The sequence below is a fragment of the Temnothorax curvispinosus genome, unplaced genomic scaffold (assembly GCF_003070985.1).
Source record: "Temnothorax curvispinosus isolate PA1 unplaced genomic scaffold, ASM307098v1 QBEX01004528.1, whole genome shotgun sequence".
In the NCBI taxonomy this organism is placed as follows: Eukaryota; Metazoa; Arthropoda; class Insecta; order Hymenoptera; family Formicidae; genus Temnothorax; species Temnothorax curvispinosus.
The window spans coordinates 667,154-692,094 of NW_020214308.1; the positions used below are offsets into that span (position 1 = coordinate 667,154).

At 35.9% G+C, this 24,941-nt stretch overlaps 5 protein-coding genes across 6 annotated transcripts; 3 read left to right on the plus strand and 2 right to left on the minus strand.

The window, feature by feature from the left end:
• Positions 1-4,656: 4,656 nt before the first annotated feature.
• LOC112453580 (putative zinc metalloproteinase YIL108W) lies at positions 4,657-11,040 on the plus strand. The gene is made up of 5 exons (XM_025014408.1): positions 4,657-4,762; positions 8,323-8,700; positions 9,154-9,588; positions 9,765-10,357; positions 10,545-11,040. The coding sequence occupies exons 1-5, from the start codon at positions 4,760-4,762 to the stop codon at positions 10,756-10,758; spliced, it is 1,623 nt and encodes a 540-aa protein (XP_024870176.1). The 5' UTR covers positions 4,657-4,759; the 3' UTR covers positions 10,759-11,040.
• A 1,780-nt stretch (positions 11,041-12,820) lies between these two features.
• LOC112453576 (glycolipid transfer protein) lies at positions 12,821-14,536 on the plus strand. Of its 2 annotated transcripts, none has more exons than XM_025014399.1 (6): positions 12,821-12,940; positions 13,065-13,256; positions 13,385-13,440; positions 13,521-13,642; positions 14,080-14,230; positions 14,329-14,536. In XM_025014399.1, exons 1-6 carry the CDS (start codon positions 12,913-12,915, stop codon positions 14,509-14,511), a joined length of 732 nt encoding a protein of 243 aa, XP_024870167.1. In that variant the 5' UTR covers positions 12,821-12,912; the 3' UTR covers positions 14,512-14,536. The 2 variants fall into 2 exon arrangements, with proteins under 2 accessions (XP_024870167.1, XP_024870168.1); XM_025014400.1 differs by having other exon boundaries at positions 12,853-12,940; positions 13,051-13,256.
• Positions 14,537-14,633: 97 nt separating this feature from the next.
• LOC112453577 (transmembrane protein 17B-like) lies at positions 14,634-16,592 on the minus strand. Its single transcript, XM_025014401.1, has 4 exons — positions 16,126-16,592; positions 15,440-15,543; positions 15,240-15,353; positions 14,634-15,171 (listed from the first exon to the last, which is right to left on the minus strand). The coding sequence occupies exons 1-4, from the start codon at positions 16,217-16,219 to the stop codon at positions 14,929-14,931; spliced, it is 555 nt and encodes a 184-aa protein (XP_024870169.1). The 5' UTR covers positions 16,220-16,592; the 3' UTR covers positions 14,634-14,928.
• A 416-nt stretch (positions 16,593-17,008) lies between these two features.
• LOC112453564 (astakine-like) lies at positions 17,009-19,164 on the minus strand. The gene is made up of 3 exons (XM_025014371.1): positions 19,066-19,164; positions 18,197-18,354; positions 17,009-17,959 (listed from the first exon to the last, which is right to left on the minus strand). The coding sequence occupies exons 2-3, from the start codon at positions 18,327-18,329 to the stop codon at positions 17,763-17,765; spliced, it is 330 nt and encodes a 109-aa protein (XP_024870139.1). The 5' UTR covers positions 18,330-18,354; positions 19,066-19,164; the 3' UTR covers positions 17,009-17,762.
• Positions 19,165-21,426: 2,262 nt separating this feature from the next.
• Positions 21,427-24,802, plus strand: LOC112453565 (transmembrane protein 161B). The gene is made up of 11 exons (XM_025014372.1): positions 21,427-21,714; positions 21,892-21,995; positions 22,081-22,336; positions 22,484-22,563; positions 22,671-22,886; positions 23,186-23,302; positions 23,381-23,521; positions 23,594-23,768; positions 23,882-23,978; positions 24,067-24,230; positions 24,353-24,802. Exons 1-11 carry the CDS (start codon positions 21,712-21,714, stop codon positions 24,470-24,472), a joined length of 1,473 nt encoding a protein of 490 aa, XP_024870140.1. The 5' UTR covers positions 21,427-21,711; the 3' UTR covers positions 24,473-24,802.
• The last annotated feature ends 139 nt before the right edge of the window (positions 24,803-24,941 follow it).

Here is a 24,941-nt window from a genome sequence, read left to right on the forward strand (position 1 = left end):
CGAGACGTGTCTTCCTTCTCTCCTCGCGACGACGCGACGGTCTCTAATGCGCCACGGAAAAACGAAGCTGCCGTGGATCTCTTCGCATCTTCCGCGACCGCATCTACTTTTCTCCCAGGGCAAGTATGGGAAGAAAGATGCGAAGAAAGATACCAAGACTTGAGAAAAATAACCGATAACATATCATAATGAAGAATATGAATTTTTTAAGAAGAACTGTTAGGGAAGAATTATTTATTGGCTTTAATTAGAAATATCATTATCTGTAAGAAATAAAAAATTCACCGACCTTTGCGGGAGCATTTATAAGTTTAAAATTGTCTTTATTGTGAAAATTATTGAAATAAAAAACCTATACGATAAAGAACCTATAAGATAGAAAACTGACTACAAAACACAAAGTTTAAATACAAAAAGAGTTTTGTATCAATTATTTTTTATAATACATGTATGTGTCATGAATATTCATAAATTATGATATTCAAAGCATACTAGTGTTTCTTCAATGCTTCAATAAATTTCAGCAATATTCGTTAAAGAATTTTCTATATGTTTTTAAGAATATTAAAACTTGTAAGAAATTAATATTAATTTTACATACCACTAACAATTCTCTTAGAATTTATCGCGGTTTCTTTTGTATTATCGTCGTCCGGTTGTATTTGATTGATAGGATATCTTATATGCCATACATTTCTTTACAGTACCAAACCGAAAGCAATTTATCTCAAGGATTATCGAGGATAGGATCGAGCTCTTCCGTTCGAGCGACTCATAGCAATGCGAAAGGTACGGAGATGCGTCATAGGAAATAATATACGGAGGAATCTCCATATTTTGAGATTAATGGTAGCATCGTGCACTTGAAAAAAATTCTGCTGCGTCATCCTAAAAGGAAATAAAATATAATATTGCCATGATTTTCGTATAACCATATTTCCATTTTATGCAGGTAGTAGAGCACTTTTATTGAACGGCCGGCACTACAAGTAATGGCCTTATGCTATCGTCGAACTTTCAGATCAATACGCAGCTTGCGATGCATTAATTTAAATATTACAATTTTTGGGGGGTAAAATTAAGTTCTACAATCAACATCATGAATGTGAATTTATATTTTGGATTTCTATCTTTTTTTCTTTGAGACTCAGGAAAAATGTTGAAGATATAAAATCAATAGTGCGCGTTTTGCCCTTTGCATGTTCCAAATTAAAGGAGCGCTCGCAAAATCTTTTAACAGCTTTCATAAAATTTTGTGTTCTGACTAACGTAGCTCCGTAATTGAAATAGCTAATTTTATTATGGACGTAAATCCGAATTGAAATCGATCTTTCAGAATTCAATAAACAAGCTTAAGGAAAGTCAAACAGAAAGGTATTACTATTCATGGTATTACGTTTGGAAATAAAGTCACATCGTACATTTTAAGAAGACCTTTAAGGAACCTTTCCTGCCGTTTAACTGTATTTACCAAAATTCCGAATGGATATGGATTTATTGCGCAACATTGCGTCAAAACGAACGGTACAACGTAACGTGGAAATTACCGAATTTATTCCGAGCCCGACCTCGAAGCCGCCCTACGTCGTCTCTCCTCACGACCGCGTCGACGATCGGATGCAAATGCGTGCAAGTCGTGCCATGTGGCACCTGCCGCATACTCAGAACGGGCACGACCTTGACATGCTTGACTCGGAGGCATCTTCAATCTCAGACAGCTCAGACATTCCTAGTTTGCAACGTTGACACCGAAAGATTTCTCATTAACACCATCAAGAACTGCTGAAACTTTGTAATTATTCAGGATGTCGTCTTGTATCACGTTCAATATCACGTTCAAGTAAAGTATCGTCAACTTTCGAATTTTTAACTGAATTTTGTATGAAGATACTCTCTTTAATGCAGAAACTCGGACGCTGCCATTAAAAATGCATCTCGATCGATGCCGAACTTTTGGCTGAACTAAAAATGTGTCTCAATCTGCGAGCGATTAAGAAAAATTACATCGTAAGCTGTGTCATGCACCTGTTATAAGTTAAAATTGTAGATATGTGATGCAAATATCTGTTTAAACACACTTTTGATATTGGGGAAGCGGAAACAAGAAGAGGTATCAAGTATCAACACTTTTAATCGGGAGGAAATATAACTTTATACAATCGCAATCGCATCGCGATTGCAGGAGTTTGCACGATCGTCAGAAACGCGGAGAGAACGAAGAGAGGCTCTGTTATACGAAACGATTTCTCGTGTTTCGTTTGCCACGAACGACGATTACCCTCTCGATGCCCGCGAGATAGCACCTGCACGTTTCGCGAATCGTTGTATACATTTTATGCAAATAACTCGATCGCGTTCCTGCCCCGGAGAATTTCAGAATTTTGCTTTGATTTGTCCGAAGCGACTTTACAGCGCGGCGCAATTTCAACCGCATTTGACTTACATCGGGCGATTCGGTTTGCGTGTATGAACTATCTCGGGTGTATCTAACGCTATGGCACGTGCGATCCAAAGCGCTGACGGCGGGCAGAAATTCTTCCTTGAAGTTCAACGGTCTAAATCGGATTCCTGTCGGAAGTCTACGAAGAGTTTCCCCTTTCAAGCGTAATTCACCGGCTGGACGAATACGCGAACACTCGCCCAAGTGGATGCACGTCTATCGATCTTTTCAGCCATGTCGAGAAGTGGAGATCACTGTGACGAGAACTCGCAAATGGGCTGGTTCTCGCCCGTCCTACGCGCTAATTCTGCTCGTTGAATGATACTTCGCGCTTATTACTCCCCGAAGACTCATTACTCCGTTAATTAATCCGTTTGGAAGCAACGCAAGCCACTAACGAATGAAATTAGCGCGCTCAACTTCGGAGACTTGAAAGCGTGTCAGAAATTTTGGCACAACGCCTGCTGCAGCATGAACTTAATGGGAAACTTAAAGGGGAAAGTTAATTAATTGCGTTTCGGTTAGTTGGTCAACTGTAATGTTAAAGATAAACTGTAATTAAACTGTATAATGTTGAAATAATTCTGTCGATATATATCAGTCTCATCTATCAATATAAATTACATGTTCTTGAATAATCTTAAAATCACAAGTATATAGTTACATTTTAACAGTCTTTATTAATACACTTCAACATTAAACGTGTAAAAATATCATAGCTTATCTACTTTAATTTAAAATGTATGTACGAAAAGAGGAAGATTGAACATCAAAATATCATCTACATTATATTTTATATAAACGATAATAAAAAAAATCATTTTAATATAATATATAATAAAATATATGAAATATTTTATATTTAAATATATTATTGATTTTATTATTAAAAATGAACTAAATATTTAATATTTTAATAACAAAATAAAATGCCGTGAGAAAGTTTCGTGAATTTTCACTGGTAATCTGATCGTTTTATCAAGGAACAGACAAGTCATAAATCATAATAGTCGAAGAACTTAACGACAAGAATGTTTTAACAAGAATCAATTCCCTCTAGGCAGATACGCAAATATACGCGTGGTCGCCTTTTCAATCTTTCCCAGACCGTAAACATCCTCGTCTTCATCGAAAGCACTCATATTACTCATTTATTGTCGTAAAACGCGTTAGCTTCGTTCGCGTGCGACAACCGGAAGGTAATTCGAGCGTGTGGATATTTTCATTGTGATAGAAAAAAAAACGATACTCTCGCGTATAACCATCTGTGCAATTTATAAAAGTGGCGATCAACATGTGACTCGCCGTCAAGAACACTTCCACCACCGTAAATCGTAAGCTGCGATTTATCTTGGTGGATTTTCGTGGACATGTTATTCCTGAATCCGTATAAAAGATGAGCCACTCTGCTCGCGGGGCACGTATTTCTGATTATTCTCGAGATTGAAAAAAAAAGAGAAAAAACTACAATAATAACCACAATCCAGAAAATATAAAAACAAAGCCAGAGCTAAAATTTTAGATTTACTATTCGTGTGAGAATTCAAGACAGAATATTCGTGCATTAGAATACATGAATATGTGAAAATGTACGGCTCTGTCCTAATTAAATGAATAATAAAACGAATAGAATTTTGTCGAATCTCTGACGCGAATCTGGCGTCAGGGAAAAATCGCGAGACTATACGCTTTTGATATTTAGAGAGTTAAACAAACAACAATAGAGCAACGAGGCGGATATTTGATCGCAAAACTGCCGAATAAGGGCTCGCTTGTTTGTTTCTTTGTTTGTTTCCGTAGTAAATAAAAGGAAGCGCAGAGTCGGCAGTGCATCTCGCAAGCCTATAGTTCGCAGCTCGCGTCGCATTTTGCCGTCGCACACGCGGCATATGTATGTACATCGGTGGTGACGCAGTATGCCAACGACGGGGGTGGATAGACGGTTTAGCGCGAACATACCGCTCGAGGGAGGACCACCCGGCACTCCCGGCAGCACCCAAGAGAAAGAGACAGAGGGAGAGAAAGACAGAAAGAGAGAGAGAGGAAGAGAGAGAGAGAGAGAGAATAGGGGGGAGGGGGTCGAGGGAGACGGGGGCGGACGTGACGGACGCGACGAGGACGCGGGTGCGAGTGCGGGCGACGTCGACGTCTGCATGCGCCGCTGCGACGGCGCCGTATAGTACTGCAACCCGCCACTCGCCATGGCCTTCTCGGCGCCAGTTTCTATCTCCGCATGTCTGACTCAGGAGCCGGCGGAGTACGGGTTCACACGGGTTTGTCGGCAGCGTCGTTCCTCCATCTCGTCTCCCCGTCAACAGAATGGTAAGTCGATCGACGAAACCCGGAGTGTCTCGCCTTACGTACCTGTTACCTTACTCCTTGTTATATCTCGTATTACCCAAAACGGCCGCGCGCACAGTAAGAGATCTCTTCCAAGAATTAAGGTTGGGGTTGTTGCTCGGACCGGAAAGACATTGTATGGCCGAAAGAGAGTCCCTTAACAAAAAAGAAAAGAAATGACATGGGGGTTCTCGGACAAGAGAGACTCGGATCGGATCTCAGGCGCGTGCTGCATCATATTCTCTCCTCGCGGGATATCTCGCGCGCGCGGGTTTTCGGTGCGTTGACGGAGGTGCGTGACCGCAACCAGACGTGCCGCAGCTGCGACACGTCGTCTGCTGTTCTGTCATCTGTTTTACTTGCAACTGGTTAGCCGCGTGTAACGGAAATCGCCTTCGGGCGAAGGCAACTGGCACAAACTGGGCGGCTGCAGTCGGCGGAGTTAAATCGAACGGCGGTCGGCGAGCAATAGAGGAGACGCGAGACGTAGAAAATGCGGTATCCGCCCTGCACTTAATGCGACGCGCTTTAATATAATGACAGGAAGGACGAGGGATCGGGTCCGGTCCGGTCGCGTCGGTGTGCGGTTTAGTCTCACGGTTACGAAATTTACCGCATGATCGCAGCACGCGACGGGAAGGCCCCTTGCGCTGATATCCTCAAAGTTTTAACGTCATCTATTTGTGCTTTTTTTTTTATTTTTTTTTTATTTGTGTCCCGTTGGACACGTTTGTATTGCGACTGAAATCTTACTTCCAACGCGTTGCGTAACGCTTTGAAAAGTTAATTCGCGTCGATATTAGTCCACCTAGTTGCTTTAATTTCTAATTGCGTCGCATTCAATCTGAGAATTCGAAATGTCAGGGAAGAACGGGTCTTTCTAATGGCCAATTTCTACCAATGTAGATTAACTTTAATCTCGGTTTAACTTACTTTTTATCTTTTTTCTAATTGTTAGAACTGGAGAGACATAAAGTAAGATAAACCGAGATTAAAGTTACTCCGCATTAATAGAAATGGACCTAAGTCGTTATAAAACTATAACAAATGGTGCGACGTATCATGATTTTTGTAATTAATTTTTTCGCGTCTAGTAAAATATATATGTTTAAAAGTCATATTTTTAAAATAAATATTGTTATCAAGATCAAATAGGATTCATTCAAAAGGAGATTGCATAAAGTTTAACTAAAATATATGATAAATGTTAATACTATCGTGAAATACAAGAAATTATTTGCGTAATAGTAGATCCAAAAGTTCTCATACTAATAATGAAAGGTTTTTGCGCAGCATTATCTTCCCGCGACTATTACTTAAATTACATTTTTGATGATATACATTTTGGAAAACATACCGTGTTATATAAGGTATAAATGAAACTCGCGAGTTTCTTATGTTTCTTATCCAAATTATAGCACTGTTACGTTTCTCAAGGAAACAAATTATAATGTTTTTATTATTATTATTATTATTAATTATTATGTTTCTCAAAGAAACATAACAGTGCTGTAATTTGGATACGTCATTCGTATTAATATACATCGTTTCGTCATATTCTATCATATGACTTTATGACTTTCTATTATTTTATTATATTTTCTATTATATTGTTTTATAAATTGATTTACATTTTACAATTCTGATAATCCCAATAGTAAATTTTCATTAAAATTTGAAGAAATGTTTTGCATTCGCTATATTGAATCTGTCACTTGAGATATTTTTGTGATTTGATCGTTCTCTGTCTCAGTGATCTTAAAAATCCTGTCATAATGTATTATGATACTTGAATCATCTTTTTTACAATTAATTATTCTCGATTTAGAAGGAAAAGAGATGGCTCATGTGAAATTGCGTTCAGAACATTCGTAATTTTGAAAGCACTATGTGATATATTCTGTCTAAAGATCATCAATATGCATCTGCTCGTGCGGACATATTGATCATTTAATGAAATATACAGATCGCACTCGTGTTTGGACGACCAGTCCTATTCCGTATTAGTAATTCTATTCCGTAGTAATTAAAACCAGGAAATGAAACCCCGCGCATTTCGTATTCGAGTATTTGTAGAATGTCCGCTCGGGAATTGGCGGTATCGATCTGTTTTTCTTTACTCGTGGGAGATTAAGCCGCTTTCGAAAGAGTTCTGAATGCGACGTGAAACTAACAATAAGTAGCACAACTTACTGTTCCTTAACTTATTGAGCCACAAAGCTTTTGAGCTTTCTTACAAAACAAATCGCAAACTGAACGATACTTTCGTATACACTTGAGATTATTTTCTATTCTGTGTCCTATATATATGAACGCATATACGGTAGAGAGAGATACTTATAAGAATGTATATATTTGTATATCAGAAAAGATTACAACAGCTTTACACAGTTATGGTTCCTTTAATTTTTTTTTATAATTCTATAAAATTGAGATTTCTTTAAAAATTGTGGTTTTTTAAATTTTGTATATGATTCTATAAAATCGCGATATTGATTAAAATGTCATTAAAATTAATAAGGTATGAATATTAATTAAAATGTCGCGCGCAGTTTCATCTCGTACCCTATAGTATAACCCAATAATAGGAATCTTTGTCCTACGCAGAAATTTACTATAATAAGCCGAGCCTTTGTGTGTACGGCAGAAAAGTCGACTGCAGTCGATAAAGCTTCGATGCCTTTAAAGTGTATTTACCGTTGTATCCTTCAGGAAACCTAATCGGATTAAGATTAGGATGATGGATTTCATTCCGCGCCAATAGTCAATAACAGATGATAGTCACAGATGGACAATCAGATTTTGTACCCAAGATGTTACTAATAAATTTCCTGCAATTTAAATTGTGTATGTCGCAAGGTTTCGTGTAATTCGTTTTTTTTCCCCAAAAAATTCCTAGGGAATCCACAAAAAACTGGGATACTGTGGAATAAATAAAAATTATTAATTTAAATATAAATATAATTTATATATAAATATAAATTCACGTAATTATATTTATATTTATAAGTCACAATACATTTATAAATATAAATTCACAGGTTTTACTGACAGGATTTTGCAAAATCACTAGTAAGATATTGTGTAATTTTTATTCATTCCACAATATCGCGGTTTTTTGTGGATTCCCTAGGAATTTGAAAAAAAAAAAAAAAAACGAATTACACACGAAATCCCTGCGACATATATAACGGAAACATGTTTGAGATTTTTTCAAATTTTTGTTATAAATCAAAATTTTTAATTTAGTTTCAATTATCATAAATTGTCAGAGAGAGAGAGAGAGAAAGAGAGCGCGTGAAAGAGAGAGAGCGCGCGTGAGAGAGAGAGAGAGAGAGAGAGAGAGAGAGAGAGAGAAGCGAGTAAGTTGTTAGTCTTTCTCAAGAAATAGTAATAATGTAATATAACAAACGGCAAAAATTTTTCAAAGATTATAATAGCAAATTCATACATTTGCGTTTATATTCGACGCCTTAGTGGTGCACAAGAAATACTCAGTTGCCGAAGTACAAATACGAGATACCTGCGCCTGTATATTTAAGGTACTTGCGGACGTGACATTGGCGAACAACCACCACCGTCATCGTACCTTCACGACGAACGGTAACCCGGAAGGCATCACGATACGCAACTTGGTAGACGGCGAGACCTTGACTTACAGCTTGGCCCTGATAAGGGGTCGTGCACCCGCGCTATGCAGTTACATTACCGTTCGGGGTCACAAGAACGTGACCTCGGAGTGGCCGATCATCGCCGGGCAATTCCGTGTTCTGGTGGATCTGGCACGCGGTCCGAACAAAATAGAACTCGAGGCGGGCGGGCATAAAAGAAGATTGGTCCTGATATACGAACCGAGAACCACCAGGCTGCGAGTGACACCGGTCTACGTCATCTGCGCGGGTCACGATGGTTATTTTCAGGTAGCGACAAGAGTAAATTATAGCTGTATATAACTATAGCGATAGTAATCCTTCGAGTAAAATGTGATAGAAATTATTTTTACAGTTTGCATGATCGCTTAAAGTCACAGATCGCCAGATTATTTCAATAATCGTATTTTAATCGATATTACTAAGACTCCATCGCAGTCAGGAAACCTTTCGATTAGCTACAATTGATACTTAATGAACATAATGTAGATAAGTGATCGTGACTCATAAATTCAGACTACTTGGAACGTAGCGTGCACTTCTCCAATTATCGATCGCCATTCTGTTGCATGAATAGCCATGTCGCCGTGTTAGTCTTGCCTACGTTGTTCCGGCATGATAATACGATTGTTCTCTCTTGATTGCTCAATTTCATGAAACGATTATGATCTCGCGACTTGTTCGCATCGAAGTTATCTGATAGGTCACGGTCTGCGTTTTCAGGGTCCACGCAACGAGGATCGATCACCTGAGAGCGCGGCAACGAGAATAGGGCTCGGTGCCAGGCTTCTGCAGACCTTGACAGCCGAGAAGCTTCAAGAAGCCGGTTATGGTAGAAAAACCTTCCAGCTGGAAAGAGACCTGGACGGCCCGGAATGCCTGGTGATGCACAGTATGCTTCACGTGGACCAGGCGCGAGCGATGAAGCAAAGAGAACTGTGGGAGTTAATCGCACGCGAGCTGATGACCGGTCCCTTAGCGTCCAAAGATCGCAAATACCTGGCATTTTTGTCGTGCACGAGGTACCGCGGGGCGCCCAGCCCTCGCACGCACGAGGACACCTTGATGAGAACACAGGGTCATGCGGCCCTCGGCGGAGGTGGCCTGGCGCTCTTCGGTTCGGCGTGTCTTCACACCTGGCCTACGTGTATGGCTCAGGTTGGTTAACGTTGATCGCTGACTAATGGTTCCTGCACACAGGACGTCTCGTGTGCAAGAGCCATAAGACAATTCGATGTGACAAAAAAGATCCGTGTAAATTTTGCTTCTTATTTCATACAAAATGTTACCGAAAAGAGTATTTAAAAAATAGAATTTTTCGTATAATTTAACAGGTATTATCGAGATTCCTGGACGCCACTGTCATCGACACCGAGCAGCTCATGGACGACAGTAATTATCGTGGCACGCACGGTGGCTGTTTGGCGACGACATTAGGCTCCGTTCTACACGAGCTTGGTCACACCTTCGATCTCGGCCACACACGAGAGGGAATAATGGGTCGAGGATTCGATTACGTCGACAGGGTTTTCGTGGGCGCGGCGGGAATCGATTTCAATCGTAATCCTATTAGAAGAGACCCCCAACACACGACTGTCGCCCTCAGTCGACCACTCAGCGTTACGGTAACTGTGCAAGAAGCCGTAATATCAAGCCCACGAAGGGGCAGATTACTCTCGGAAACATCTAGACCCGCGCCGTCGTCCACTACGAGACAGTTGCCCGGAAGACTATCAGCGCCAGCTAGTCCTGAGCTTAATAGATCTCTCTCTAAAAGTCTGATCGCCTCGGAACCTCCTTCACAGCCTGATCGGACATTCTGGGGTCCATCATGCGCAGCGTTACTCGCGCACCATCGCTGGTTTAATAGCGAAATGGACAATTTTTCTAATAGGCATCATCACGAGATAGAATACGATGGGAAAAGGTGAGTTGACTGTTATCGACAATATGCTCTCGTTTTAGAACGATATAAATAATTAAGCGTCAAATGACTTTCTAACGACTAATCTCTTATAAAATTATTTACTACTCTGCTTATAGTATATCAGTAATAAAATCAAGTAAGTTTCAGCATGACTGTTTTTAATAGCTGTGATTTTATTCTCCATAAGGAATGTGGTGAGATCACGATACGGAGTACGAGTAATAGAGCTTAGAGAGACGTCGGGAGGGATGGTTGTGGGTTCCCGCCAATTTCCTGGCTTACGACCGCCTTTGGAGGCTTTAGTTCCACCACCTCCGCCCCACTGCCTCACCACTCTTACCCTCGTTGCCGAAGACTCCACCGGGAATGTGATCAAACATCCTCTTCCTACTGCCTTTTAAAGGTCAGCAGAAACAATGATGCATAATTTTATTTTCTAGTCCGGCGAAGATTGTTACAGTTCGTAAGCAATATTGGCTTAATATACATATTGTAAATTATCTAAAGATGTTATATTTTTTATTTGTTCCTCGTTTAAAAGTTTATTAAGTATTTTAATTAAATGTGTACAGAAATAAAGTTTCTAATGATGTCTCTTACGCGCTAATTACATTTGTTAATAAATCCGCATAGAAAAACTGAGATATTTTTAGATATATATATATATATTACTGTAATAAATGCAACTGAGTGAGAAAATTTGGAAAATAATATCTATGAAAATATCTACAATTTAATTTTCATGACGAGTTGTATGTAATATTTTTAATTTTATGAATGTAAAATAATATCAAAATAAATCCTTAGTTTTTTTATGTGAGAACATAACGTTAATCGTCCAGATATCTCAGTGATATCACAGTTTTCTTTTAGAATTATTAATCAAAGTATTATACTGCCATTATATATCTTCTGCTTCTGAAAATACAAATACGATTTCGGCTGGAATGGAGATATAACGTAATTTGCACGTAAAAGTTGAAAAAATTCTGGTTTATTACTGCTATTTTATTAGAAACTCTAACAGTGAAATTTTGAGGTATTTATATTATTGATTATACTTTCAGATACAATTTGTACAGCTAAGAATCAAATAAAAGCTTCTATCCACTACATATATGTAACTGTCATATAGATGATATGGATTTTATATAATAATGTATAATGGCAGAGTCAAATGACAAATATTTGATAACACATCTTGCTCACGTACAACTCTTTCCATGTTGTCGAATATGCGCAGGGAACTACTTTATAATAATTTATTTTGTAACAATAGTCTCTATCGTGTCATGAGCCATAGTCTCAACTCCTATTAATGTAGACAAATTAATTCATAAGATCCGTAACGTGCACAAATGCGTTGAGTATTACAAACGAGGAATATATTTAGCGTATAAGATATTGGAAGTGCGCTTGTGTAATTATGCGTTGCGGAAATTTCATAGAGTAATCTTATATTATGTATGCAATTAGACACACGTATATAAGTAGAATTTCTAAAAAAACAATTGACATAAAATCGGAAGTTGCTAGAGCACCTATATATCACTAACCGTTTGAGTGCCACGCAGCGCGATCATACTGTTCACTTTACATGTCGAAAAGTGCCAACGAGCGCTGCGGCAAGCTGATAATGCGCTCAGCCTCTATTGCTATTCTCAGAATTAGGCTTTAATCGAACCCTATCGTTTTCTTCCTATTAAAAGATAAAAAATGTATATACAGTAAATTTTATTTTTACTTATCGTGACATTTATAACACTTTCCGACGTGAAACAGGAGCAGCGCGGACGCGCTGCTTGACATTTTTCCCGCAAATTTTTACGACCACCCTCAGCACTCAAACAGTTAAGCGTATATATGTACAGTATTATATCTTAAACTATTTTAATAAATTAGGCTAGTGAACCAACAATTACGAGACAATATTGTACCACCAATTCCGGCAAACTGGCAAGAATAATCTATGTATCAAATTAAAAATACAAAATTAGTTAGAAATACGACTAACAACTTTTCTACCCATTTCTCCTTCACGTTAAGCTTATACACGGTCAATATGTGATACTACATGTGATTACCACAGTTTATAGTAAGTATATATTATATAATCAATGAACAGGCTTAATGAACTAGGAATATAATCTATGAAAAAAATTAATAGACCAGGAAAAGATAAATTAAGGCTCTCCAATACAGTTTGAGATTACTAATTTTACCTGGAATGCGACTAATGTGATTTGTCATGTTTCAACAATTGAAGAAATTATTTAGAAATATTATTTTAGAAAACATACATAAAATATATATATAAGAAAGTATTTATATATTTTTACTTGTATCCTGTGTGATACTATACATTCTATACAAGCTACATATAAAATTGTTGCAAAAATATTAACGTGACGTATTTAAATGATTCTTATCGCAAATCTTATTAGTACTGATAGTAATACAGCGATAGTCAGCCGATAGTCGGACTTTTTTCCTCAAGCACGTGAGCAATCACGAAAAACCGCATATAAAGCGTCGTCTACAATGACAGCAGGAGTATGTGGGAGTATGCAGCAGACGTAAACAGTAAGCTATTGACCAACCACAGTCGATTTATTCTTGTGAATTGTAAAAAATCCCATTTAGTCAATAACTTACTGCTTACGTCTCACTGTATACTCCTGCTGCCATTGTAGACGACGCATTGCAGATGACATAGCGGCGTTATTTTGTTATTTCCAAGTGTGTCGAACGCATGTGCATTTGAACATGTCATCCGTTCGGGAAAACGCTTGTGCAGTAACAGGATCCGGTAACAGAGTGCAATTTCCTGAAATAATCGACGACAAGATAAGCACCGAGGAGTTTTTGCAGGCCGCTCGGGATGTCGTGCTGATAGTCGGTGCGTACCTATTCACGATTTTAACCTCAAATTTGCTCGAAAAGCTACGGAATCGAACGCCGCCGACGGATCACGAATCTTGTTCTAAATACAGCATGACGCGCGACAGGAACAAATCTGTGTTTCAGATAAATTTGGCAAATTGTTTGCGCCCATACGATACGACATGCAGGGCAACATCGATGTAAGTTAAACAATTTCTACACAAGGATGGTTTTGACAGTCTCTATGGATCTTAAAAATTGTACGTTCTTCCATTCACAGAAACTCACTACCAGGTATTCTATGGATAAAATCGCTAACTCGACTCTGCAAGACATGATCTTACTCGAAAAATCTACAGAAAAAGATCTCATTGCGGTTGACGCCTTAATGTGGTTAAGAAGGTATTAAATATTGTATCTGCAAACGCTGTGACATTTTCAGTCATTAAGCACAGTCTTATGCCCAACAATAATTTTTGTTTCATCCTTTGTAATAAATTCTTTTTAAGTTTACAAGATGTTCATCAGGTCTATAATATTAAATTATGTATCAGTTTAATAATATAAGATTATATTTTTAACTTTGGTATAAGATTCTGTTTTAAAACCGATAATAATAATTGGCAGATAGTCCAACACATATAAGAAATGTACAATACAAAACTCACATAAGTTACTATTAGGCAGAAAATCTACCCAATGACTGTAAATGTCTATATCTCTTTTGTACTATATACATATTGGTCGTTATTTCTTATTAAACGTATCTGTAAGTTCTCTCTCTCTTTCGAATACATGCTTGCATATAAAACTTTTATTCAACGATTGCTATGTTTTAGGGCCTTGCATATGATTTTATTATTCTTCGAAAGAATCGTGGAAGATCACAAAACTGGGGAATCAACAGAAGATCTGGTCGCATTCTTGAGAGAAGCGTACAAAGAAGTTTTTGAGCCCTATCACGGTTGGATGGCACAACAATTGTTTAATGTAATTATTCTTTTTTTTTATATGCATATGTACGTTAGACGTTAATAACTAGTTAAAAATGGTTATGTCATTGTGTTGGAACATTGATTTTGTTGCAGCTCCTATCACGTATGACACCTTCCCGTTCACAGCTCTTACTAGCATTAGCGGATGGAGAAACGGGGAAAGAAGAAGTTACTTTAAATAATATGGAGCTTTCCTTAATAAATCTGAGGAAAAATGTGATAGCTTTAAAGGCATTTTATAATGATCATAATCTAGAAGTATATACTGTGGTATAATGTAAAATATATTGTTAAAGTTCGATATTTCATCTTTATTATAGAAAAGATACTGTCTGAAAAGATACATAAATAGGTTACATCTAAAAAAAGAAAATGGAACGAAGCTAAAAAAAACTTATGCATGTTTATTATGTATAAAAGATCATAAATTCTTATATACTAGTACAAAAATCAGCTCTTATTCAAATGTAACATATTCGTTATTCATGTTACATTAAGTCTTTTAGCATGTTAATAATGCAATAATACTATCAGTGCAATATATAAGAGCCCATACACAGTGATGATAGTGGACATTAATATCCGACTATAAATACCGGCCTATGTTTAATTTCTTGTTCCTTATTCCTCTCATTGTGCATGAGAGGTATAATATTGTCAATTCTCGAAACCAATAAAATAAATACATATTAATTAATGTCCACTATTGTCGATCCCATATAACTGTGCGACATAAAACCGTTTAGCATGATGATCTGCCGACTTCTTTAAAGCTACAGTAGCTGTTATAATTTCTGTAACGAGCAGAAACGCCATGATACCGTTGGTGATCGTTTCGCTAAGATGAGGTCTGGTTTTGCTGTCGAAAAGAAGGAACATCTCTAAAGGGAAATGTATGAGGGTTGATATCAGCCAGAAGCTCGCCAATTCTGGAATCTGTGTAAAGACGAAGAGAACTTCAATCCTAACATCCGCTCGACCAATTTATTTTATTGATAAATTACCTTCTCCACTAAGTTCCCAAGATACCCCAAGTAAAGTCGTATACCTTCCAATATTGATATAACAATAAATACAGCTACAGTTATAAATTTATATACGTCCGTCAAGTAATAGTACTGTAAAATAAGAAATATCTGTCTATTCTCCGTTCTACCTCCAGATTTCTCTTAAGAAGTTTACTATATTTTTGTTATATATTTACTTTCGCATCTAAATTGACAAGTATCACAAAGAACCACAGGGGATACACCCACACATTAAAATACAATGCCATTTGGAGTGGTAAGTTGGATTGTATCTGATTTCCTGGAGAAAGCAAATAGTAAACCATATAAAGATATATATGTGTAAAAGATTCTATAAATATGCAAAATTTAATTTAATTATTAAACTAGTGAAGTTGGAAGTTTCATTATAGAAGCTTACAATTAGTCGAGTTTTAAATTTTATTGGAAGTTTAAGTTACGCGTCTCGCTACTGTTAAAACTTAATAATTAGCTCTGCAATCGCAAAAAAATTCATTGATTAACTCTAATACTATTATGTTGTTGGAGAAGACTAAATATAGTCGAAACGTTAAATATTCGTACTACTATTGAAAATGAATCAGATATCACTTTAAACTAACACAATCTTTATTTTGTTCATATTTTGGTCTTCTCATATCATAGTTTTTCTTAAAACGAGCGTGACTTCTCTACTAATTTTAACGCTATTGTCTCGTATCTTACAATTTTCAAAAAATATCTCCTTATTTATCATTAATCGATGGTTCGCGATACTAAATAACGGCAGTAACAAAATCATCAGTTAGAATGGCGTAAATATGTACGACTATTATCGTTCCTCATAGCAACGATCGACACCAAACACGTGCAAAATGCATACCTATGTCATAAAATTCCTTTTTTCGATCGTAATACGACAGACCGGGAAATATACGATCCGACGCGGTGACAACTGACGTTCTCCACATCCACATTGTAACGTAAAATTCTCACGTTCGGAAAAACGGCAAAATTCGAATACACATTTGGAAATTGAGTTTGTACTTTAATTCTTTGCACGACCAGTCCCTAAACTTTCTACCTCGGTACTGAAAACGTGGTTCTTTTTAGCTAAGAACTGACATTAGATATAGATTATTAGATATATTAAATATACAGCTGTTTAGCTGTAGCTGTTCTCTGCGGTAACAGAACAGGTAACTGGTAGCAGATGCACTGATGCAGTAATAAGCCAGGTCATAGTAGCAGCCTGACTTATCAGCCTGATTTACCCGTTAGGTCGATAATAACGAACACACGCGTGGTTCGTCGGAATATTACAATAAAATATATATATATATATATATATATATATAGGAGATTTTTTTAACTAGTAAAAAAAATGCAAGATAACATAAAAAGAGAAAATTGGTTACTTATTAATATTCTTCTCGTCTAGAAAAACAAGTCAATAATTATAACAATAACATATGTTTATTATTAATTTTATGATAACCATACTCGTATATATGTATATAAGTGTTGTGCTATATTTTTATAATACATACTTAAGTAATATATTATAAAATATAAAATAATTTTGCAAAATAAGGATTCTGTGTAAGTCGTTCTATTATGTTCCTTGGAGTAATTTTAATGTTACGATGGATGCAGAAGAAAAGATATGACATGCTTTTCCTAGAATTTCATACAATTACAATCGATTATAAAAGAAAGAGGCTCGATTGTATTATTCGAAAAAATCGTTAACATCTCGTAACATATCCTTTGCAGTAACAGTATTATTAAATTGATTATCAATTTAATTATATATGTGATTATACTTTTCTAGCTTCAGCTTGAAATTGCGTTTCAAAACTGACTGTAACGGCGCGTAGTTTGCTAAGCGAAAACAATGTACACATAAAATATTAGAATATAATATTATTAGGCACAAAAGATCCAGCCCGATTGTATATTGACACATTTCCTATTTATTTGAAGATTAATGTTACTTCCAGTTTTACAAATAATATTGCTAATTTCCCTCTGTTGAAATAAAAGACTTTTCTTTATAAATCGAAGATAGAGTTTAATCTTCATTCCAGATTGTATTTCATAACAGCAATTCTGTTAAAAATGCTTGCCATAAAAATACATTTTTAAAAAATATTACTTGCAATTTGAAACTTTTTTCTATCATAAGTATTATAGATATTATTAATCATGCACAGAGTCTGTTCTCAATTTATTTCAATATATTATTTGCAATTACTAATTAACGTTTCTCTGGTATAAGTAACAATAATTAAAGAATAGTAAAAATATCATAACAGAATAAAATAATATAATAATGTAACAGATAGAATAATAATAATTAACAACGCTTTAATTTCTGGAACATATTCCAATTATGATGGTCAACAGGATAAAATACTTTTTCAATGTTACTTGATTTTTCCAATGATTCCCCAAATATTATATCTGACCTTACATAATCATAATGTTTCCGATCACTTTAATTGACAGAAAATTCTTCTAATTGCAGATGCCGCTTTTCGGATCGCAAGATAATCCGTTGGCGCAAGGACACAAGATCGAATGGACACCTGTAACTTCCAGTTCCGTATTGTCCGGATAAGACAAGTTAGTTGTGAGAGTGTCAGCGTTTACTCGGCATTGTTCACCTTGCTGTTGGAACGGCATGCAAGTCGGTATCGCGTACCGTGAAGGCCCTAAAAGGACATCAGTTAACACTCAACGCATTTATCAAGAACTCGAACGGTGCCTTAACTGGAAGTGTATGTCTAATATATTTTTGAGTTTTTCGATTTGCTATTCAATGTTTCGATGGGGCTATCTTGCATATAAATCAAATATAATGTAGGAAAGAAAGCTTTCTTGACGCTAGAAGGAACAGTCCCTCAGAGCGTTTAAAATTTTGACGCGAGAAAAGAAAAAGAGAGACAAACCTAGCAAGCAGCAGGAGCTTGATTGGCACTCCGAATTGGTCACACAGTTTTCAGGGGACAAAGTAAGGGAACTGATGCTCGGAAGAGCCGCGATTGAGATGACGAGTAAGAGTACACATGGCATTGGCGACATAATTGCTGTTTAGGCTTGATAAACACTGGAAAATGAGAAATTCGAGATTGCATGGCGAAATAATTCCACGAATTAAACCAAGAAGCATTCGACTCGTTCGTTATATCACGTAGCATATTGCAACAATTCTCAATTTAATGATATAATAATATAACGGTGAGTAAGATAAAAGAAGGAAAGAGGAAATTATTATACAGTATACAAGGAAAGAACAGTTTTGCTGAAGTATCTAAAAATTAAGTCAGATACAGATTTGAAAATAATTTTGTCGAGCTATCAAAATAATTATGCAAGATACTCAAACTGTTTGCTTAGAATGTCAAAATTTTTGCAGCATCATACTCTTGAGCGTCCTATTATAATTATTTTAATGATTCAACAAAATTATTTTCATATTTGTGTAGCTAAATTTTTAGATACTTCAGCAAAACCGTTCTTTCCGTGTATATGTGTAAACAATAAACTCGGGCAACATTCTTTGCTTGAAAACTTCGGTTGAATTGTCGGCTCATTCATGTAGCAAGTAAACGCGTAATTAGAGATTATTATCGAATAAATAACGGCATTATAATAAAAATTTCTTTCCTGGCGTTAAATGAAAATATTTTCCTCGCGGAATTTTTACGAAAGCCGGTCGGGAATTTTCAATCACACCGCATGCGTCATCGAGCGTAAAAAGACACGCCGCCTACGAGTCTCCTTGTGCAAGAACAACGAACACGAACATATTACGAACCTGTCGTTACGAACCGCGGTCCACTGCCTGCTGCAACACTGCTCGGCGTATGATCGCGCAAACTGATGAACGCATCGTTTTATACCGCCGATTCTCTCCACGTTCGGGCTGCATAAAAGGACGCGTTTCCGCGTGCGAAGTATTCGATCGGGGACAATCGCCGAATAAAACAAGCGATTTTTAGTTATTACGATTGCATGTCGACTAGAAGACTATCGCTATTTTTGAAAATTGTATGTAGTCCATGAGAGATTTTTGTTGGAAATGAAGACTCGCAAACGTGATAACAATCCTGAAGCGATTATATCAATGTGTTGATAAAAAAACGATAGTTTCCTACAGGCTGCGGTCCACTTGACAGCGAAGTTTCTAAATGATCTTTTTTTCTCAGGTATCTGAGAAAAACCAGAAAAAATTAGCAAACGCAGCATTTGTAGCATCAAGTAGACCGCAGCCCTAGATTAGATTGTTGAAAGGAAAGAAGCAAATAACGAGAGATACTAAAATAAAGTATATAAAAAAGATAGACATAAGATTATATAATCCTTTAAGTTTTAAAAACTGTAGCCTAGGGATAATATCGCGCGCGATATATTTTTCTCAGTTTGTAATATAGTATTTATTGTAGTATTATTTTTTTTTTAATGGAACAATTACGTTACCAAACGCACATGTGTTCGCACGATTAACAAAATTGATAAATTTATTTTCAATGGCATGGTTACAATGATAATAAATCTGATAATAAATCTTTCTATTTTTCTCGTTTCAAAGCTTCTAAATCATGTCACGGTTGGTAATAATGACTTGTTTGTACTTAAACCTCCGACTATTCAATCGCCATTTAAGACAATAAATAATTTTCTCACTAGCTTTTGTGTGCGTGTATTTATATGCGTGTATATATGTGCACATGTGCGTCACTGCTTAACGTAGATGTCTGCGACAATGAACAACATTAGATGGATTATTTAAGATCTATTCAAAGACATTGAAGGATCACACGCTGATGATTACTAGAGTTACGTAATCGAAGATCCAGAATTTCCAGGATGCAAATAAGTTCGCTAATGTGGGAAAATGATTTCTGAAAATTTTCAAAGATTATCTGCGCAGATATCTTCGAGGCAGCTCACGTGATGTCATTACTCTAAGTCTAAATTGCATTGCGATGCTTTTAAAATCGGTTATTTAATCGTGTCAATTTTTACATTTCGAAATCGTGCTGTAGTTTTGTTTAGATTTTGCCGAAATAAAAATTTATTTATCTAATTGTAATTAAGCATCGAGAAATTTCTGGTTTCTCCGTTTCTAATCCTTGTAGTTAGTCCGAGCACTATCGGAACCAATGTGCAATAACAACATCGCGCGTTTGCTATTATTGTCTATATTTACAGGAAATAATAATAATTGCAGAAGAAAGACCAGCGCAGAGTATATGTGCATATCCCCCATTGCAAATCATTTACATGAGCCTCAGTTCATCACGGCCTGCGTATAATTACACGATGCAGAATTGCTATAGCTATAATCGAGCATATGTGTGTGTCTTGTGGAGTTGAAACTCGCATTTACATATAAGAACGTGACGAAATGTTACACATATCATATGTCGTATTATACACATAATAATATTATCAATAATAAATTATTTATTATTGATATTAGATATACACTTTATATCTGTATAACAGATATGTGTTAATTAACAGATATGTATTTATTACACTATTATATTAATATAATTAATAATTCAATATATATAATATTATTTAAATAACATTTAATTCATGGATTCTCGTAAATAAAATTTTTATCAAGAACATGTCTTGAAAATTCTTTTTTGCCAGAAAACGAAGCTTTGAAAAATCATAATCATCGTTATGGGGGAAAAGTAATTAAAAAGGAACGTTTTTTAAATAGATCAAATTAGAATAATTATAGGGCCGATATCACAGTCTCCGATTAAACTCACTCTGTATCTCTTTCTAACTATCCCCATAAAAAGAGATGAAGAGTGAGTTTAATCGGAGGATCACGTTAATCGAAGACTGTGATATCGGCCCTTAATCACCACAAGCTGAATCATATCCGCGCCTATCATCCCTTACGTGTCGCGCTCAAGCTAGGGGTTTGTAAGTTACACAAATAATAATAATGTATCTAATAATTACCTATTGTTAAATAATAATAATTACTAATTTAATAATAATGTTATTAATATATGTATATATAAATTGCAGACTTTAATCTTCGAGTATACGTGACCGTCGCATGGTTACATCGCATGTCATCGCGATGCTGCTGGTTAGATGTCGACACGCGATTTGTCGCGGCGCCGTTCCTCGCTGCAGCAGCTGCAGCGATGACGGTACCTGGAAATAACCTCGTGTCGCCCCGTGCGAAGCGGCTCCGTGCGCTCGGTATATTATGCGATCGCCAGGTTATAACTATTTATAAAACCAGCTCGCGACCGGCGTAGACCCTTTAAGATGGTAGAGCAAACATTACCCGTGACAAATTGAACGTACCTCGCCGTTCTGTCTTATTAAAATTGATCGAGACCTTGGGAACCTCGTCGCCTCTGATCTCTGATGGAGCGGTCCTACTTGTGAAACTTCCATCCGCCGATACGTCACGTTAAGCATGGTAAATTTAACGATAACAAAAACAACGTTTCTTTTGCGGAAATCACGTGTTTCGGTTATAATAATCGTTTTGAACTCATCTTATTTCTTCAAATGTATTTTTTTTTTAGGCTTATCTCTCTTCTCTTTATGTTTACGTCTTGTATTTAGTCTTGTGTATTTTTAATGGCACTTCTAGGCTCTTCTAGGAGCGCAATTGGTCATCACTCTTGTAATGGTCAGCGTCATACAAAAACTGAGTCCACATTTTTCCTTCGCGAGATGGATCCTATGTTCGACAGGGTATGTATTTGCACATATAAATTATAGAAATGATAGATAGCAATGGAATGATAAAGTCTGTCATCTCTGTTTTTTGTCTGCACAGATTGACACGATATCTGTATCCAACAGATCAACAATTAAGAGCGTTAGCTGGTGTGCCGAAGGAGAAACCAAAGAGAGGAAAGCACAGCGAAAATGGCAAAGTGGGAGATGTGTTTCACATCCCTAGAAATCTGGATATCAAGCTTGAAAGTGCAAAAATAACTGCTCTCGATGTAGTGCACTTAAAATATTACACGGAATATCAGTGGCTATTAGATTTCTCTGTGTACGCTATCATCGTTTATGTACTGACTGAGGTTAGTGCTTTTTAATTGCTACTCTTGCAATCGCAAGTACTTGTCTCTATGAATGAAAATATCTATCCTTGCAGTATTTTAACTAGTATTAATATTCTGTGTGGTTGAGTATACTATCTAAAATCTTTCTCCTTTGTCACTTAACAGGCATACAATTATTTGTATCCAATCAAAGATGAGATTAATCTCAGTATACTATGGTGCGTGGTGGTCTTGGGCTTTGCATTGTATCCTTTGGATTAAAATTTTTCGCCAAAAAAATCTGTAAAGCTTCTTGTTTTCCAATGGCTGAGTAAAAATCATGTTACAGTGACTTTCCTTATATAATTTATAGTAAAGTACTACTTTCCCTCTGGATACAATATTTCAAGGGGGAAGAAAGTGTTGGTGAAAGATCTACATGCATCGTTACTGGATTTGCGTATCTTCTTATCGCTATGATGGTACTCATAGTTGATGAAAATAAATTGGAAATTGGGTTGGAAAAGGCATATACAAGTTTCAATCATAGTGCTTCTCATTTTTTAGACACTCAAGGGCTTTCTTCGACGTAAGTCGATTACATTTTTTTTTTCATCTTTAATTTGATTGAATAATCGAATAAATAATCTGTTGCATGTTTTATTGGTTGCTTGTAAGATATTTTTAGTGAAGTAATATTTCAATAATAGAGCTTTATCTTTTATCAACTAGACAGAGAGGTTTTTTTAAACAAAAATTTAGTACAATCTATCTAGTCCATCAATTTAATACTAAAGATATAAAATTAAAGATAATTATTTCTTATCGTGAATTATTTGTGATGCTTTGTTACGATAACATTTATTAACAAATGTATTTGATATATAGAGGACCAGCCTCAAAAATTGTCTTGAAGTTTTTTCTGGCTATATGGTGCGGTTTATTGGGATCTTTGTTCACTTTCCCAGGATTGAGGGCGTCAAAAATGCATTGGGATACGTTGAGGTATGATAAACTCTATTAATTCAACTTAATTTGATTGAAATATAGAGAGCTAATTAATATATAAGAAAATAATTGCAGGTATTATAAAGATCATAAATTATTATTGCTAATAGCAAATATCAGTTATGCATCACCCCTTCTATTAGTGGGTCTATGGATTACGCCCATAAGTAGAGATTATTTAACTGTTCGGATATTTAGTGGTATGACTGGTCCACTGTAAGTTGATATTTCAAAATATAACAAATTAATATCTAAAGTCAGAAAAAAATTGAAAAATTTATATTGCAGAATGACAGTAGCAAGGTTTGAAAGTTTGAGGTTGATTATTATTGTTGTTGTCGGTTTATTAAAAATTGTACTCATGCCAATATATCTGCAATCTTACTTAAATCTCGCCATACAGAGATTGGAGATTCAAAAGAAAGAAGCTGGCAGAATAACTAATGTCGATTTGCAGAAAAAGGTTTGTAACATGATAATATCCATATATATATGAAGTTACGTATTTAATTATATCTCACAACTAAAAGTTTTGTTCATGTACCTAATGAAACAAATTTTGTTTGTATGTTACAGATTGCAGCTGTGTATTATTACCTATGTGTAGTGGCGCTACAATTTGTTGTTCCCATAATTATATGTCTATTTTTTACATTTTTGTACAAAACACTGGGTATGAAGAAATATTCTGAAGTATATAATCTGCTCACGTTATAATATACGTACATTGTTTATGTATCCTATATTTCTTATTGGATCAGGTGGTTTTACCTGGGAGGGTATCTTAAAGGGAACTTTGGAGGAAGAGTGCCCAGCGGACGAATTACCGAAGTCATTATCGTCTACAATTAATTCTGATAATATCGACAAGACTGTTATACAAACCGCTGAAGAAGTTCAACTTGCGTTAGGTTCATTAAAACAGGTAACGTCTTAATATATTCGTGAAAAGAAAAGACGTTATATTTTCTTTGTTATTAAATCTTATTATCTTTCGGTAATATTTCGAAAAAAAGTATTTAAAAAATATATTTCGTTTTGTTATAGATATTTACCACAGATGTGTACAGAGGTGTCTTAGGCTTAGCAACATGGTGGAGTTGTTTCGCGTTATTTTCGACCAGTGCTATGGGCATGTTTTATCAGTCGTATTTTTCGAACATGTGAAGTGATCTATTGGGGGGAAAAAAATCCAGTCGCATCGCACAAATCTTCATTAATTCATAGATCAGCCATTCATTATTATATCATTGTCCATTGAAATACGTATTTTCAGATTACCTATTTTAATGCCTATCGCCAAATGATTAAGATAACGGCTACCGATAAGATTTTGTAATGCGTATGGCAATAAATAATATCATAATTGTATTGTAAATAAAGACTTTGGGGACTTAAATCAAAACGATGAACGTGTTAAAAACGTGATTATAATACAATATACGAATTTTAACATGCTATCACGTAATGTACAAATAAAACAGGATTAAATTAGTATTGTTTGCAATTGTTTGTTATTTTCATCAGTTATATGGTTGAAAATTATAATTGAAAAAATATATATTGTTAAAAGAGCCTTATACCCTATATCCACAGTAAAAGTATTCGCTGCAATAGAAACAAAACCGCCATCGAT